The following is an 18735-nucleotide window of genomic DNA, read 5'->3' as shown; positions in this document are numbered from 1 at the left end:
AGTCGACTCTCGGTCACTCGTTGGATCAGTGTCCGCCAGTCAGTTCTATCCTGGGCCGCTTCTTTCAGATTGGCTATGTCCATTCCGGCATCCCTCTTGATGGTGTCAAGCTAGCGGGTTCTTGGTCGGCCTCTTCCTCTCTTGCCACTGAGCATGATGTCCTTCTCCAGGGATTTTCTCCACATAATAATTGCGGTGTAATTAATTAAGAAATGTTGGTGATTAGTTGCCAGATACCTTGTAGCCACTCCACCCCACCCTGCTTCCTTTCCATGTCAGTGGTGGTGGTGGTGGTGGCTTTTGTTAGCCACAGGTCAGCACTTTGGTTAATAATGAAAGTGTTTTGAAGGCAGCAAGCTGGCAGAATCATTACTGCGCCAGAAAAAAAATGCTAACTGGCATTTTGTCTATCTTCACATTTTATGTTTAAATGCCATTGGGGGTCAGTGTTGCGTTGCCTTTCATCCTTTCAGGGTTGATAAGTACCAGTTGAAGCGAGAGGGATCGACTTATCTCCTCCTTCAAAATTGCTGGCCTTGTGCTAAAATTTGAAACCAATAATAATGGTGTTTAGTGCTTTGTGAATTCTCTCTCTCTCTCTTTTTCTCCAGCTGTTGTTTATTCTTGTCTGTTTGTCTTTGTGCTTTCAGGGTGTGGGTCAGTACAGTAAATTAATCAAGGCTTGTGAAGATGACGTCCAGAGTAACTTAAAGAAAGTCAATGAACTCACAGGTAAATTTGAAAAAAAAATGGTCTTTTAGCTACAATCTACCTATCTATCCGCTCAGTTGAAGTCAACTCCCGGTTACTCGATGGATCAGTGTCCTCCAGTCAGTTCTATCCTGGGCCACTTCTTTCAGATTAGCTATGTCCATTCTGGTATCACTCTTGATGGTGTCAAGCCAGCGGGTTCTTGGTCGGCCTCTTCCTCTCTTGCCACTGACCATTCCGAGCATGATGTCATTCTCCAAGGATTTTCTCCACATAATATGACCAAAATATGTCAATCTACTCTTGGTGATCCTAGCGTCTAGCGGCATTTTCGGCCTGATCTGCTTAAGAACTTCTCCATTGGTGAGCCTTGCTGTCCATGGAATCTGTAAAAGTCTTCTCCAACACCAAAGCTCAAATGCATTAATTCTCTTCTGGTCAGCTTTCTTTAGTGTCCAGGTATTGCATCCATATGTTGCTACTGGGAAGACAATTGCATTCACCAATCTGCATTTGGTAGCGAGTCTGATGTCTCTACTGAAATATACTGTCTCTTTTCTTTCTTTTTTTTTTACAATTAATTTTGGAAAAAATAATGTTTCCCAACCACATGGTTCCAGGTTCAGTCCCACTGCATGGCATCTTGGGCAAGCGTCTTCTACTATAGCCTCAGGCCAACCAAAGCCTTGTGAGTGAATTTGGTAGGTGGAAACTAAAAGAAGCCTGTCATGTTTATGTGTGTGTGTGTATATCTATGTACATGTGTCTTTGTTTGTCTCCCCCCCCATCACTGCTTGACAACCCGTGTTGGTGTGTTTACATCCTTGTAAATTAGCAGTTTGGTAAAAGAGACCGAAGAGACCAATAGAATAAGTAGTAGGCTTTAAACAAATAAGTCCTGGGGGTCGATTTGTTTGGCTAAGACCCTTCAGGGTGGTGCTCCAGCATGGCCGCAGACATGACAAATGACTGAAACAAGTAAAAGACGAAAATACCAAGATGGCTTTATTGATATTAAACTGGATTTTGGGACAGGAGTTAACATGCAATTTTAATGGCAAGTTTTAATTTAGATCACCCTTTAGCATTCAGATTTTTCTGTCAAAGGTAATGTTATTTTTTTATTCACATTATTTTGAAATGATCTTGAATTATCTTGTATCTATGAGATTTTGATAAAGTAACTTAATTTTTAGAATGACATTGTAGAGTAGATGTGATAAGCCAGATCTGGCCAGTTTGAGCCTAAAACAGACAGAATATTTTGGCTGGATATGGCCAGTTTAAAACCCTTTCGTTACCGCATTTATTTTGAGATGCTCTGTGTTTCTTTCAATCAATTTTAAGTATAACAAAGAATCTAGTAAAATAACTTGGCTATCATTAAGTTAGTGTTAGGAACATAAATTGTGATTAAGTTTAGGTAGAATACTTTAATACAGAACTTTTGAAAACAAGACATTTGTAATACAGAGCCAGAGGTGGTTTCAGCTGGGTTGGTATCGAAAGGGTTAATGCCTTAACCATTTTGCTACAATATTTCTGTTGAGATGTTCTGTGTTTCTTTCAATTAATTTTAAATATAACAAAGAATTTAGTAAAATATCTTCGTTATCATTAAGCTAGTGTTAGGAACATAAATTGTGACTAAGGTTTGGCGGAAGATTTTAATTCAAAACTTAGAGATGACCTGAAATATGTGGGGTGTTTAGGTTGCTGGACTTCATGGAGGACATGATAAAACCCAGCAAACAAGTGCTGAGATGGTGTATTGAAGAGCCATAGCTGTCTAATCCAAGCCTGGAAAACTGGATGTAAATTAATGATAATGATTTATATACAAAGGGATGCATTGAGTAAAAGAAAATACAGGAGGATCAGTGAATTATGATTTTATTCAACATATTCCCCTCTCAGATTCACACTCTTAATGCAGTGGTCCTTCAGTTTTTCTAAGCTCTGTAAAAGAATTCAAAAGGTTGGACCTCCAACCAGTCCTTTTGTGATACCCTGAAAGCCAGGAACTTTTTAACACCCCCTTGTATGTACTCTTTTACTTGTTTCAGTCATTTGACTGCGGCCATGCTGGAGCACCACCTTTAGTCGAGCAAATCGACCCCGGGACTTATTCTTTGTAAGCCCAGTACTTATTCTATCGGTCTCTTTTGCCAAACCGCTAAGTGACAGGGATGTAAACACACCAGCATCGGTTGTCAAGCAATGCTAGGGGGACAAACACAAACACACAAACTCACTATGTATTTAGATATGTGAAAGCATGTGGCTTAGTGGTTAGGGCATTCGACTCGTGATTGTAAGGTCGTGAGTTCAATTCTCAGTGATGCGTTGTGTCCTTGAGCAGGACACTTTATTTCATGTTGCTCCAGTTCACTCGGCTGGCAAAAATGAGTTGTACCTGTATTTCAAAGGGCCAGCCTTGTCACACTCTGTGTCACGCTGAACCTCCATGAGAACTATGTTAGGGGTACATGTGTTTGTGGATTGCTCAGCCACTTGCACGTTAATTTCACGAGCAAGCTGTTCCGTTAATCGTATCAGCTGGGACCTTTGTCATCGTGACCGACAGAGTGCTCTTCTGTATAAATTACTCTTTTACTCTTTTACTTGTTTCAGTTATTTGACTGTGGCCATGCTGGAGCACCACCTTTTAATCGAGCAACTCGACCCCGGGACTTATTCTTTTGTAAGCCTAGTACTTATTCTATCGGTCTCTTTTGCCGAACCACAAAGTAACGGGGACATAAACACACTAGCATCGGTTGTCAAGCAATGCTGGGGGACAAACACAGACACACAAACACACACATGCATATATATACGACGGGCTTCTTTTCAGTTTCCGTCTACCAAATCCACTCACAAGGCTTTGGTCGGCCCAAGGCTATAGTAGAAGACACTTGCCCAAGGTGCCACGCAGTGGGACTGAACCCGGAACCATGTGGTTGGTAAACAAGCTACTTACCACACAGCCACTCTTGCGATAGTAGTAATGCATGAATATTTATACATGTATTAAAATTTTTTTTGTTTTGTTTTTCTCAGGAATTAAAGAATCCGATACAGGGCTTGCCCCTCCAGCTCATTGGGATTTAGCAGCTGATAAGCAAAATCTACAAAGTAAGACACTGTATTGCTTTCTCTTGTTTCCTCTGTGTATGTATGTGAGAACTTATTGATTCGTCATTGATTGGACAACCTCAATGCAATGCAGGTACAGCTGTGTGGTTAAGAAGCTCATTTTGCAACCACATGGGTTTGGGTTCAGTCCCACTGTGTGGCACCTTGGGCAAGAGTCTTCTACTAAAGCCCCAGGCTGGTCAAGGCATTGTGAGTAAACTTGGTAGAGACGGAGACTGCGTGGAAGCCTGTTGTATATAATTTGTGTATGTGTTTTTTTTTTGTTTGTCACCCTCATTGACCGGTGTCGGTTTGCTTATGTTCTCATAACTTTGTGGTTTGGCAAAAAGAGTCTGATAGAATGAGTCCCAGACTTTAAAAAATTAAGTACTTGGGTTCATTGGTTCTACTAAAACTCTTCAAGTTGGTGATCCAGCATGGCCACAGTCTGATGATTGAAACCAGTAAAACAGTTTAAAAGTTTTATTTCTAAGAAGAATCACCATCCCCTAAGACACCTGGCACTCCCTTGGCATGTGTCTCCCCCTCAATCTGTGTCACCCCTTCCATCCATGCCAGCCCCCAAGGTTGCTTTGTTTAAGAACCCCTTCTCTACCTTCTGTTGGTTTGATCTCTGAGCCCCATAAAGCATATTATTCCTGGATATGGATTGGATTTGAACCAGGAATCTTTTCTTTCTTAACTTAGGCTAGTATTGTTTTCATCCACTAAGCTATTGCTATATGTAGATGCATGTATTTGTGGATAAGTGTATTTATTAGCCTTTCTTCAGGAATAAAGGTCCTTAGTTTTAATCCACATGAGTACTATGTACACATCCAAGAATAATACACCTGATGATGACTGAAGGTCAAACCTATTGAAATGCAATGTTGGAAACTGACTATATGTTCCTTGAAGAGCAGTCAACAGACTTCGAAACGGTCCATCACAAGACTTTTTTTTTTTTTTTTTTCTCCATGCATAAGTGGTATAGAAAGAATATGTTTATGTTCTTATTTGCTATAGGTGCAGGTATGGTTTTGTGGTTAAGAAGCTTGGTTTCCAACCACATCGTTTCTGGTTCAGTCCTACTGCATGGCACCTTGCGAAATTATTTTCTACTATAGCCCAACTTGTGAGTTGATTTGGTAGATGGAAACTGAAAGAAGCCTGTCTTGTGTATATGCTCGTTCCCCCCCCCCACTGCTCGACAACTGGCATTGGTTTGTTTACATTCCTGTAACTTAGCAGTTTGGCAAAAGAGACTAGCCTTAAAAAAAAGTATCCATTGGTGTTAATTTGTTTGACTGGAACCCTTCAAGGCAGTGCCCCAGCATGGTCACAGCCCAATGGGTGAACAAGCAAATGCTAAAAGATTAAGGCATTTTCCTTCTCTGAAGATGAGGTTAAATGTTTGATAACTTTATAATTCTATTTTTGTTAGTTTGGACAAAACCAAGATTTAAATGTTGAACTTCCTTGTTTTCACTCATTACTTTTTGTTACCGTGACTCCTCATACTATTTACTGTGACTCCTCGCACCTTTTTACTACAACCTCTTGCACCATTTACTACGACTCCTCGTACCATTTTGCTACATCTCCTCGCATCTTTTTGCTACGACTCCTCGCATCTTTTTGCTACGACTCCTCACATCTTTTTGCTACGACTCCTTGCATCTTTTTGCTACGACTCCTCGCATCTTTTTGCTACGACTCCTCGCATCTTTTTGCTACGACTCCTCGCATCTTTTTGCTACGACTCCTCACACCCTTTTGCTACGACTCCTCACACCCTTTTGCTACGACTCCTCGCACCCTTTTGCTACATCTCCTTGCACCCTTTTACTACGACTCCTTGCACCATTTTACTACAACTCCTCATACCATTTACCACGACTCCTACTCCTTCTCTCTTTACAGATGACCAGCCGTTGCAAGTGGCCCGCTGTACTAAAATAATTAATGCTGACACTGATGACCCGAAGTATATCATTAATGTGAAACAGTTTGCCAAATTTGTTGTAGATCTTGGAGATCAGGTTGCTCCAACCGATATTGAAGAAGGAATGAGAGTTGGGTAGGTTTCTTGTTAGTTTCATGAGTCAGATGGTAAACATCAAGAGAGAAACATCATCATCATCAGTTGATGTCTGTTTTCCATGCTGGCATGGGTGGAATGGTTTGTCAGGAGTTGGTAAGGCTTGGGGTCTCACCAAACTCCTTTGTCTGTTCTGGCATGGGTTCTATGCTTGGATGCCATATTATATAATTCTAGCATGGTGTTGTTTAGCCGCAGGTCTGTTCTGATTGTGTAGATCTGTGATCAAATGCATTCCAATAGAGACCATCCTGTCATTTTATATATCATGGACTATATCGTCATAGGTGTACTTTCTTCGCGACGTTAAGGTGTATTTGAGGGAAATTCGACTACTGTTTCTAGCAGCTCGAGTTGCAGTGTAGTAGCTCCCTATAACATAGTGTAGCTGGGATGTATATTGGTGTTGCTGCAGCTGGGTCACTAAGTGTTGGGTACTGTCTGTCTGTGTGTTTCTTGAGGTAAATACAGACAGCAAACAAACACAAGATGTTTGATTTATTGGCTCTGAAGTCACTCATAAACTCACTCCAACCTCTGACCTTCCTGTCTTTTCTACTGCGACTACAGTGAAGATCTGTGGCTTAGTGGTTAGTTTATTTGGCTCCCGATTGTAAGGTTGTGTGTTCAATCCCTGGCGATGTGTTGCGTCCTTGAACAAGACACTTTTTTCCCAGATTGCTCCAGTCCACTCAGCTGGCAAAAATGAATTGTACCTGTAATTCAAAAGAGCTCAGCCACGTCACATTCCGTGTCACGTTCATTCTCTCGGAGAACTACCTTAAAGGTGCATGTGTCTGTGGAGTACTCGGCCACTTGCATGTTAATTTCACAAGCAGGCTGTTCTGTTTATTCGATCAACTGGAAAACTTGACGTTGCCACTGCTGCTACAGTTCTGGCTGTGTGGTAAGAAGTTTGTTTCCCACCCACATGGTCTCAGGTTCAGTCCTCCAGTGTGGCAATTGTCTTTTATCTGTAGCCATGTGAGTGTATTTGATAGATGGAAACTAAAAGAAGCCTATTCGTCATATACAGTAAGTGTAGTGGGTAGATTAATGAGTTGCTGGGTAGATGTATTTATTTCTTTATTGCCTACAGGGGGCTAAACACAGAGAGGACAAACAAGGACAGACAAAGGGATTAAGTCGATTACATCAATGCCAGTGCATAACTGGTTCTTGCTTAATCGACCCTGAAAGGATGAAAGGTAAAGTCGACCTTGGCGGAATTTGAACTCAGAAAGTAATGGCAGATGAAATACCGCTAAGCATTTCACCTGGTGTGCTAACAATTCTGCCAGGTCACTACCCTAATACACTTACCTACTGGGCAGATGTATTGATATCAGATAAACAGCCTTCTTTTAAATAAACAAACTGATCTATTTTCTGGAAAATTTGTTTTCTTAGTGCAGATGGTGTGAAAATAGCACCCAGCACACTGTGTGCTGTAAAGTAATTGGTATTAGGAAGGCGGCGAACTGGCAGAAACGTTAGCACGTCAGGCGAAATGCTCAGCGGTATTTCGTCTGCCGTTATGTCCTGAGTTCAAATTCCGCTGAGGTCGACTTTGCCTTTCATCCTTTCGGGGTCGATAAATAAAGTACCAGTTACGCACTGGGGTCGATGCAATCGACTTAATCCGTTTGTCTGTCCTTGTTTGTCCCCTCTATGTTTAGCCCCTGTGGGTAATAAAGAAATAGGTATTAGGAAGGGCAGCCAGCCATAGAACCATGCAAAATTAGACATTGGAGTGTAATGCTGTCCTTGCACTCATCAGATTCTGCCAGGCTATTCAGCCCAGGTCAGCATGGGACATGGATGTTAAATGATGATGATGACTTGTTTTTTAATCCACTCAGATCTGTTATTTTCACCTTGTATCAGTATTTTTGGTGTTCTTCTTTCGTCACTATCTCTTCTTTCGTCTATTTTTGTTTGCTCTTCATCATTCTCTTGTTTACATCCTCTATTTTACATCCTCTTAAAAAGCACTATCCGACTTGTGGCCGATGCCAGCGCCTCCTCGACTGGCTTCCGTGCCGGTGGCACGTAAAATGCACCAATCCGACCGTGGCCGTTGCCAGCCTCGCCTGGCACCTGTGCAGGTGGCACGTAAAAAGGCACCCACTACACTCACGGAGTGGTTGGCGTTAGGAAGGGCATCCAGCTGTAGAAACATTGCCAGATCAGACTGGAGCCTGGTGCAGCCTTCTGGCTTCCCAGATCCCCGGTCGAACCGTCCAACCCATGCTAGTATGGAGAACGGACGTTAAACGATGATGATGATGATTTTCTCATTCTTTCCTCTCATCATCATCATCAATATATTAGTAGTATTTTATAAGCTTAAAGCTTATAAGCAACTACCGTGCAATGACTAAAGAAAATAGTCTAATAATGGGGTGTATAAGCCCTCGACAGAAAAAAGGTTTTCTGTTGAGGGCTTATATGCCCCATTATTAGACTATTTTCTTTAGTTATTGCATGGTAATCCCTTATCAGCTTTAAGCTTATAAAATACTATTATTATTTACATCATCAATGTTTAACATCCGCTTTTCATGTTGGTATGGGTTGGACGGTTTGACTGAGAACTGGCAAGCCGGGAGGCTGCACCATGTTCCGGTCTGAATCTGGCATGGTTTCTACAGCTGGATGCCCTTCCTAATGCCAACGATTCTGAGAGTGTAGTGGGTGCTTTTTACGTGCCACTGGCATGTGGTACTGGCATTGACCACACTCGAATGGTGCTTTTTATGTGCCATCAGCACGGGAGCCAGTTAGGCGGCACTGGCATCGACCAGAATTTTACAGAATTGTAAAAATTGACACTGCTTACCAAAAACCATCGCAGTCTTCAATATATATTATTGTTAAGGCAGCAAAATGGCTGAATAGTTATCATGCTGGGCACAAAGCTTAGCAGCATTTTGTCCTTGTTTATGTTCTGAGTTCAAATTCCGCCAAGGTCTACTTTGCCTTTCATCTTTTTGGGGTCAATAAAATAAGTACCAGTTGATCAGCAGATCAATATATGTTTCTTTATTACCCACAAGGGGCTAAACATAGAGGGGACAAACAAGGACTGACAAATGGATTAAGGCGATTACATCGACCCCAGTGCTTAACTGGTACTTAATTTATCGACCCCGAAAGGATGAAAGGCAAAGTCAACCTCGGCGGAATTTGAACACAGAAGGTAACGGCAGACGAAATACGGATACTCATTTCGCCCGGCGTGCTAACGTTTCTGCCAGCTCGCTGTCTTTTGATCAGCAGATCAATATAATTGACTTAACCCACTGAAATTCTTCACCCTGTGCCAGAATTTGAAACTATTATATGTTGTTGTTGTTCTTTCAGAGTTGACAGGAACAAGTATCAGATTCACATTCCTCTGCCACCAAAAATTGATCCAACCGTTACTATGATGCAGGTAAGGAACACTTGGAAACGCTCAGATAAATTCAGTCTCTTATTTTCTCCTACTTGCCATTCCATCGTCTTCAGCTGCAATGATTCAGCCGGACATGATTGCAATGATTCAATGATTCAGCCGGACATGATTGCAAAAGCGTGGCCATGGAGAATGGTCAACAACACTTGCTGCAGCATCTACCCCACTTGTTTCTCAGATGGGCCACAGTCATTCCGATTTTGCCATTCTCTGGGTTTTTTATGTGACACCAGTACAAATGTCTTTCACGTGACACCAGCACTGACAATCTAAAACTATAATGTATGATGATGATGATCATCATCATTTAACATCCATCTTCCATGCTGGCATGAGCTGGACTGTTTGTCCAGAGCTGCACCAGGCTCCAGTCTGAATTGCCATGATTTCTACGGCTGGATAATGCCCTTCCTAACACCAACCACTTTACAGTGTATGCTGGGTGCTTTTACGTGGCACCGGCATGAATGCTTCCACGTGACCATGTTTGAATGGTGCTTATTATGTGCCACCAGTACGGGAGCCAGTCAGGTGGCACTGGCATTGGCCCACGCTCGAATGGTGCTTTTTATGTGCCACCAGCATGGGTGTCAGTCAAGCGGCACTGGCATTGACTCCATTCAAATGGTGCTTTTTATGTGCCACCAGCATGGGGAGCCAGTCAGGCGGCACTGGCATTGACCCCATTCAAATGGTGCTTTTTATGTGCCACCAGCATGGGGAGCCAGTCAGGCAGAACTGGCATTGACCCCATTCAAATGGTGCTTTTTATGTGCCACCAGCATGGGTGCCAGTCAAGTGGAACTGGCATTGACCCCATTCAAATGGTGCTTTTAATGTGCCACCAGCATGGGTGCCAGTCAAGCGGCACTGGCATTGACCCCATTCAAATGGTGCTTTTTATGTGCCACCAGCATGGGGAGCCAGTCAGGCGGCACTGGCATTGACCCCATTCAAATGGTGCTTTTTATGTGTCACTGGCATGGGGAGCCAGTCAGGCAGAACTGGCATTGACCCCATTCAAATGGTGCTTTTTATGTGCCACCAGCTTGGGTGCCAGTCAAGTGACACTGGTATTGACCCCATTCAAATGGTGCTTTTTATGTGCCACCAGCATGGGTGCCAGTGAAGCGGCACTGGCATTGACCCCATTCAAATGGTGCTTTATGTGCCACTGGCATGGGGAGCCAATCAGGTGGCACTGGCATTGACTATTTTACTGTATGGACGTTATGAAACTTTATTGTCCTAACACTAAAATTTTAAATGTTAGTTAAAAACTCTTGTTGAATGTTCTGATTATGTTCTGTTTTCACCTGTTGCCAGGTTGAGGAGACACCTGATGTAACGTATGAGGATGTTGGTGGATGTAAGGAGCAAATTGACAAGCTTCGGGAAGTCGTTGAAACACCTATGTTACACGTAAGTCTGCATTTTATTACGCTTCATTTATAAATAGTGATTTTTCCTGTGGATTAGCGAGATGAAGACGAAGGAGAGTTAACTCCCCCGATTGTTTTATATGCCCTGCCAGGCTTCTTTTGGTTTATTTCCCTCCCTTGTGCCAAAATTCAAAACTATGAGTGGCTGTGTGGTAAGTAGCTTGCTAACCAACCACATTGTTCCGGGTTCAGTCCCACTGCGTGACATCTTCGGCAAGCGTCTTCTGCTATAGCCCCGGGCCGACCAATGCCTTGTGAGTGGATTTGGTAGACGGAAACTGAAAGAAGCCTGTCGTATATATGTGTGTATGTGTTTGTGTGTCTGTATTTGTCCCCCTAGCATTGCTTGACAACCGAGGCTGGTGTGCTTACGTCCCCGTCACTTAGCGGTTCGGCAAAAGAGACCGATAGAATAAGTACTGGGCTTACAAAGAATAAGTCCCGGGGTCGATTTGCTCGACTAAAGGCGGTGCTCCAGCATGGCCGCAGTCAAAGGACTGAAACAAGTAAAAGAGTAAAGTGTATTATTATTATTATTATTATTATTAATAATAAGGCAGTGAGCTGGCAGAAACATTACTGTACTGGATGAAATGCTTAGCAGTATTTTGCCTGTCACTACATTCTGGGTTCAAATTCCGCCAAGGTTGACTTTACCTTTCATCTTTTCTGTGTTGATAAATTAAATACCAGTTAAGTACTGGGGTTGATGTAATTGACTATCCTCCTTTCCCAAATTTCAGGCCTTGTGCCTATAATAGAAAAGATTATTATTATTATTATTATTAATTTTTTTGTTTTGTTTTTCTTTATTCAATCAGCCGGAAAGGTTTGTAGATCTGGGTATTGAGCCACCTAAAGGAGTATTGCTTTTTGGTCCTCCCGGCACTGGTAAGACCTTGTGTGCCCGAGCTGTCGCAAACCGAACTGACGCTTGTTTCATTCGAGTCATCGGATCAGAACTTGTACAGAAATATGTTGGTGAGGTAAGGAAATTAAATGAATTAATTAAATTAATCACACATATCATCAGGTGCAAAGCCACCGCCCTCAACACTATCCCCCCCCTCTCACTTGAGAGATTTTTGTCTTGCAAATTACTTGGTGATCTCACTAGTGCTGGTGCCACATGATGAATGCACCCAGTAGCATTCGGTAAAAGGGTTGGCATTAGGAAAGGGCATCTAGCCATAGAAACCATGCCGAAGCAGTGGACAGTGAAGCTTCACACAACCCTCTGCCTAGCCAGCTCCTGTGAAACCATCCAACCCATGCCAGCACGGAAAACAGACGTTAAATGATGAAGATGATCTGACTGGATTTGTTTGATTCTTTTGACACATTCTACCAGTATACAAAGTTTCAAATTGTTTAGTTAAGTAGAAAATTCCGTCCATCAAAAGGAAAAGATCCAATAATTTTACATTAAATTTGATGGGTTACTCTACCCCTTTGTAGAGTACAAATCTATTATTCTTAAACAAGAATATCATTGACAGTGACTTCGAAGTTTAAACCATCATCAGACAATCTGATGATGGCTTAACTGGCTGGAATTTTGAAATCTCTGTCAATAATATTCTCGTTGAAGAATAATATATATATTGTCGTGTGAGATGATATGGAACCGAGAGTAACCTCAAGTGGGTTGGTACTGAAGGGTTTCAAATTCTATAGTGATCTTTGTCCCTCTCTCCTTTTGCTTCTGTCTCTCTCTCCCTCCCTCTGTCTGTCTTGCATTTTAATCCTTCTGGCCAAAATTATATTTCTACAGGGAGCACGAATGGTTCGTGAACTTTTTGAAATGGCTCGAAACAAAAAGGCTTGCATCATTTTCTTTGATGAAATTGATGCTATTGGAGGTAAGTCTTGGCAAATGGGTTTTTATTTGTTTTTTTTTTTGTTTTTTTTTGTTTTTTTTTGTCGGCAAACAAATTTTTTAATGTGCACAAGAAAAAACAAACAAAAAAAAACCCTGATGGTGGTGGTGATGATGATGATGATGATCAATTTCTTGTGAAGAAATATCCCATCATGCATCTCTTGTTAGGGTCTAATCTTTTAACATTTAAACTGGCCCCAAAATCTTCTACCAGTTTCATGTTGAAACTGGACAAATTGGCCTCTCGTACCTACTCTATAATGTCATTTTAAAAATGAACAATCAGATAATTGAAATCTTGAAGCTATGAGAGAACAGAGTTAATTCAAAAAACAATGTGTATGAAAAAAAAAAGGCATTGGAGGGGGCAATGCATATCCTGCACACAAGTAAATTTTTTTGCAAAATATAGCGTGGCAAAATATAGTGTTGCTTACCCATGCTTTTTATTTGAACTGAATTAATTTAAAAAAATGTTTTTTTAAGTATCACCATTATAGGTGCAGGAGTGGCTGTGTGGTAAGTAGCCTGTTTACCAACCACATGGTTCCGGGTTCAGTCCCACTGCGTGGCACCTTGGGCAAGTGTCTTCTACTATAGCCTCGGGCCGACCAAAGCCTTGTGAGTGGATTTGGTAGACGGAAACTGAAAGAAGCCTGTCGTATATATATATGTATGTATATATATATATATATATATATATATATATTATATATATATATATGCATGAGTGTGTGTTTGTGTGTCTGTATTTGTCCCCTTAGCATTGCTTGACAACCGATGCTGGTGTGTTTATGTCGCTGTTACTTAGCAGTTCGGCAAAAGATACCGATATAATAAGTACTGGGCTTACAAAAGAATAAGTCCCGGGGTCGAGTTGCTCGATTAAAGGCGGTGCTCCAACATGTCCGCAGTCAAATGACTGAAACAAGTAAAAGAGATAGGTATTTATACTCTGGTGAAATCAAGATAAGGATTCTAGATTATTTTTCCAGTTTTTTGCTTAATTTTTGAGAGCGGTTAGGTGCATTTTTAATATTCTTGTTTCATATTCTTATTTCAGATATTCTCATTTTAAAAATCGTCAGAGATTTGTGCTCTCTGAGTGCTCTTGTTATTATTATTTTCTCTCTCTCTCTCTCTCTCTCTCCCCTCTGTAAAGGTGCTCGATTTGATGATGGAGCTGGTGGAGATAATGAAGTACAGCGTACCATGCTGGAACTCATCAACCAGCTGGATGGTTTTGACCCCCGAGGTAATATTAAAGTATTGATGGCCACCAATAGACCAGATACCTTGGACCCTGCTCTCATGAGACCAGGACGGTTAGACAGGAAGATAGAATTTGGATTACCTGACCATGAAGTGAGTACTTTCCTACTACTGGGTGTGGCATATATGTATATATATATTTACTCATTATTCGAGTGATTAATAAGAGCTGTACAAGCCTTCTACAGGGATGCTGTTAGTAAGGTAAGGGTTGACAATGAGTATAGCGAAGAATTCTGGGTAGATGTAGGGGTTCACCACGGATCAGCCCCCTCTTATTCATTATAGTCCTCCAGGCAATAACAGAGGAATTCAGGACAGGTTGCTCCTCTATACTGATGACCTGGCTCCCATAACAGAATCATACCAGAACTAGAGAAGAAATTTCAAGTGTGAAAGCAAGGTTTAGAATTGAAGGGCCTTAGAACAACAAACAAGATGAGGACAAATATCCGTCAAATGTAAATAATGTACATAATTCCTGTGTGAAAAGTCTGGCTGCATCCGAAAAAATTTATATTATGAAACAAAAATAAACACAAAATTTATTACACGAATCTGTTACCACCACGACAGTCAACTATTTGACGCCGAACACGAGTTTGATATTGAATACATCCACAAATTTTCCACTCAGATAATTCTTCCCAAGACTGCAAGACGGTTTTGTGCAATTCATGCCTCGTTGTAGGGTTTTTCAGTTCAACTTTATCAGCCAAAACTTTTAAAATGCCTTCATCTAATGGATTCCACGTGTAAACACGTGTTGAATAGAACTCACTGAATAAATCTTAATTAACTGTGTTGTCAATTGTATGCACCTGACATATGCTAATGTGTATGCAGCCAGACGTTTCACACAGAGTATATATATCTATATATAGGAAATAGTGGCACAAAGCACCAATGTTTGCTGGAAATACCAGTTGATAACTGTACGATGCTATGTAAAGCTTCACTGAAAAAAATACTATTGTATTGCAATAATATTTATAATTTTTATATATATATATATATATATATATATTATATATATATATATATATATAGGCGCAGAAGTGGCTGTGTGGTAAGTAGCTTGTTTACCAACCACATGGTTCCGGGTTCAATCCCACTGCGTGGCATCTTGGGCAAGTGTCTTCTACTATAGCCTTGGGCCGACCAAAGCCTTGTGAGTGGATTTGGTAGACGGAAACTGAAAGAAGCCCGTCGTATATATGTATATATATGTCTGTCTGTGCGTGTATGTTTGTGTGTCTGTGTTTGTCCCTCTAGCATTGCTTGACAACCGTTGCTGGTGTGTTCATGTCCCCATCACTTAGCGGTTTGGCAAAAGAGACCGATAGAATAAGTACTGGACTTACAAAGAACAAGTCCCAGGGTCGAGTTGCTCGATTAAAGGCGGTGCTCCAGCATGGCTTCAGTCAAAATGACTGAAACAAGTAAAAAAAAAAAGAAAATATGTAGTAGAAGACACTTGCCTACGGTACTGGTCACCTTTTTTTACCTTCTGCCAAATAAACACACACACTTGATATTCGTTCTTCACTCGTTTACTACTGTTCTTATTTTATCTCATGTCCATTGTTTGGAAATCTTTCGCCACACATCTGTGGCCACATGCTAAAGTAGAACCCATTTTTCTTTATATATTTTAAAAATTATTTTTCAATACTATCTTTTGTGTTTATTACAGGGACGAACTCACATTTTCAAAATTCACACCAAATCAATGAGTGTTGAAAGCAAAATCCGTTATGAGTTATTGGCCAGGCTTTGTCCCAACAGCACCGGTGAGTATCACAGTTTGTGGTCTTGTATTCATTGTCATCATCATCATCATCATCGTTTAACGTCCGCTTTCCATGCTAGCATGGGTTGGACGGTTCAACTGGGGTCTGGGAAGCCTGAAGGCTGCACCAGGCCAGTCTGATCTGGCAGTGTTTCTACAGCTGGATGCCCTTCCTAATGCCAACCACTCTGTGAGTGTAGTGGGTGCTTTTTACGTGCCACCGACACAGGTGCCAGACGAGGCTGGCGAACGGCCACGCTTAGATGGTGCTTTTTACATGCCACCGGCACGGAGGCCAGGCGAGGCTGTGCTGGCTACGGCCACGTTTGGATGGTTCTCTTACGTGCCACCGGCACTGGTATCACAACTACAAATTCCATTGATGTTGATCGATTTTGATTTTGATTTTGATTTTCACTTGCCTCAACAGGTCTTCACAAGTAGAGTTTTGTGTCCCATGAAGGAAGGTATGCACAGGTGGACTGACTACGTCCCAGGTAGAGGCCACGGGTTGGTTTCTGATATTGACTAGACTGTGCCATAATGGCACCAGGGAATCAGTACTACAGTTATCTTGTATTTGGTTTGTGACTTTGGCTAGACCAGTGGCTCCCAACCATGTTTTACATATGGAACCCTTTGTTTACCATTTTCTTCTGGTAGACTCCTATAGCCTTTTGATGTTTAAAAATTAGTTTTATAGAAGCTTCTTTCAAAATTCCCATTTCGCTTTTCACATGTTAACGTGTGTAGGTTGAACTATTTTAGAGAAAGAAACTTTGTTTTTTTGCAATAAATACATCCAAAATAACATTATTTTATGGACCTTAAAATACTACTTGTGGATGCCCAGTTTACTATTTTGCCTGTATGGACTTCAGTTATGATTTTTGCATCAACCTTCTTTGTGCTTTCTTCTGGTTTGTTCCCATGTTTTCTCATACACCAACATCCTGGTTTTTAAATACATCAAACATTATGAACTGAGCCTGAAAGATCACTTGGAGATACATGGCAGGTTATATAACTCTGTCAATTTAACGAATCTTAATGCATGAAACTATTGGTGGCTCTTCTCTAATTGTGTATATTAAATGGTATAAGTATGTACTTCAACACCACATACACATTGTGCGTGTCCTTGTCTTGAGATCACATGATGGTTGTAAATGAGTATCATCATCTCTTTTACTTCAGTCATTTGACTGTGGCCATGCTGGAGCACCGCATTTAGTCGAGCAAATTGACCCCAGGACTTATTCTTTGTAAGCCTAGTACTTATTCTATCGGTCTCTTTTGTCGAACTGCTAAGTTACGGGTATGTAAACACACTAGCATCGGTTGTCGAGCGATGTTGGGGGAACACACACACATATGACGGGCTTCTTTCAGTTTCCGTCTACCAAATCCACTCACAAGGCTTTGGTCAGCCTGAGGCTATAGTAGAAAACTCTTGCCCAAGGTGTCATGCAGTGGGACTGAACCCAGAACCATGTGGTTGGTAAGCAAGCTACTTACCACACAGCCACTCCTATGCCTAGGAGCTACATGGCAGGTTATATAAATCTTCTGCGGAAAATATGTCTGGCCATGGGAGATATCTTCTGGTTTGGAAGCAGGTGAGGGTTAGTGACAGGAAGAGGATCCAGCTGTAGATAATCAGCCTTGACAAATTCTGTCTGATCCATCCAAGAATGGGAAAGGGATTAAATGTTGATGACGACACAGCAGGAGTGGCTGTGTGGTAAGTAGCTTGCTAACCAACCACATGTTTCTGGGTTCAGCCCCACTGCGTGGCACTATGGGCAAGTGTCTTCTACTATAGCCTCGGGCCGACCAATGCCTTGTGAGTGGATTTGGTAGACGGAAACTGAAAGAAGCCTGTCGTATATATGTATATTTATGTATATGTATGTGTGCCTGTGTTTGTCCCCTTAGCATTGCTTGACAACCGATGCTGGTGTGTTTACGTCTCCGTCACTTAGCGGTTCGGCAAAAGAGACCGATAGAATAAGTACTGGGCTTACAAAGAATAAGTCCTGGGGTCGATTTGCTCGACTAAAAGCGGTGCTCCAGCATGGCCGCAGTCAAATGACTGAAACAAATAAAAGAGTAAAAGAGAGAGACATATAACCACTACACATGCATGTACACACCACACCACACCACGCCACGCCATATCACGCCACACACTATACTTAGCGCTGCACACCTAAAGCTTTTGTGTCTCTGTTTCAGGTGCTGAAATCCGTAGTGTTTGTACAGAGGCAGGTATGTTTGCCATTCGAACGCGGAGGAAAGTTGCAATAGAGAAAGATTTCTTGGAGGCAGTCCACAAAGTCATCAAAGGATTGGCTAAATTCAGTGCTACACCACGATACATGACTTACAATTAAAGATCTATCATGGTTATATCTCTCTCATTCTTAGCCTCTCCCTCTCTCTTTCTCTATATATCTAGATTAATATATTTTAAGCTTAAATGTTTTTTTTAAAACTGTTTTCTTATGTCAAAACTCCTTCACATCAATTTTTGCTGAATAAAATATATTGAAAATTTCTTCTTTTCTTTCTTATTCTTCCTTTCTTTCTTCCCTTTGTTGGTTCATTCCTTTATTACTTTCAAGGTTTGTTGAATTGTTGGCATCAGGGTTTCAGGGAGTATGGTTGCAAAACAGAAACTTAAAGGAATTGACGGAAGGGCACCACCAGGAGTGGAGCCTGCGGCTTAATTTGACTCAACATGGGAAAACTCACCCGGTCTGGATACCGGTAGGATTGACAGATCGATAGCTCTTTCTCGATTTGGTGGGTGGTGGTGCATAGCCGTTCTTAGTTAGTGGAGCGATCCATCTGGTTGATTCCGATAACGAACGAGACTCCGGCCTGCTAACTAGTCGTCGATTAGTGCTTTTCCGGTAGCACGGCGGTGCC

At 41.6% G+C, this 18735-nt stretch overlaps 1 protein-coding gene across 2 annotated transcripts in view; it reads left to right on the top strand.

The window, feature by feature from the left end:
• LOC115224319 (26S proteasome regulatory subunit 7) overlaps positions 1-18361 on the top strand; it is a 23560-nt gene extending 5199 nt beyond the window's left edge. Inside the window, exons 3-12 of one of the 2 annotated variants that reach the window (XM_029795171.2) lie at positions 651-732; positions 3775-3849; positions 5776-5932; positions 9320-9392; positions 10740-10835; positions 11677-11841; positions 12630-12717; positions 13900-14102; positions 15706-15802; positions 18040-18361. In XM_029795171.2, the coding sequence (XP_029651031.1) occupies positions 651-732; positions 3775-3849; positions 5776-5932; positions 9320-9392; positions 10740-10835; positions 11677-11841; positions 12630-12717; positions 13900-14102; positions 15706-15802; positions 18040-18197 (1194 nt within the window). In that variant the 3' untranslated portion in view covers positions 18198-18361. Of the gene's footprint in view, positions 1-650; positions 733-3774; positions 3850-5775; positions 5933-9319; positions 9393-10739; positions 10836-11676; positions 11842-12629; positions 12718-13899; positions 14103-15705; positions 15830-16312; positions 16339-18039 lie in introns of those variants that run through there. The other variant, XM_036513175.1, reaches the window with a different exon arrangement.
• Positions 18362-18735: the final 374 nt, after the last annotated feature.

This window comes from Octopus sinensis, linkage group LG25, assembly GCF_006345805.1.
Source record: "Octopus sinensis linkage group LG25, ASM634580v1, whole genome shotgun sequence".
In the NCBI taxonomy this organism is placed as follows: Eukaryota; Metazoa; Mollusca; class Cephalopoda; order Octopoda; family Octopodidae; genus Octopus; species Octopus sinensis.
The sequence above is the reverse complement of the archived record's forward strand: the minus strand, read 5'-3'. Positions and strand labels throughout refer to the sequence as shown.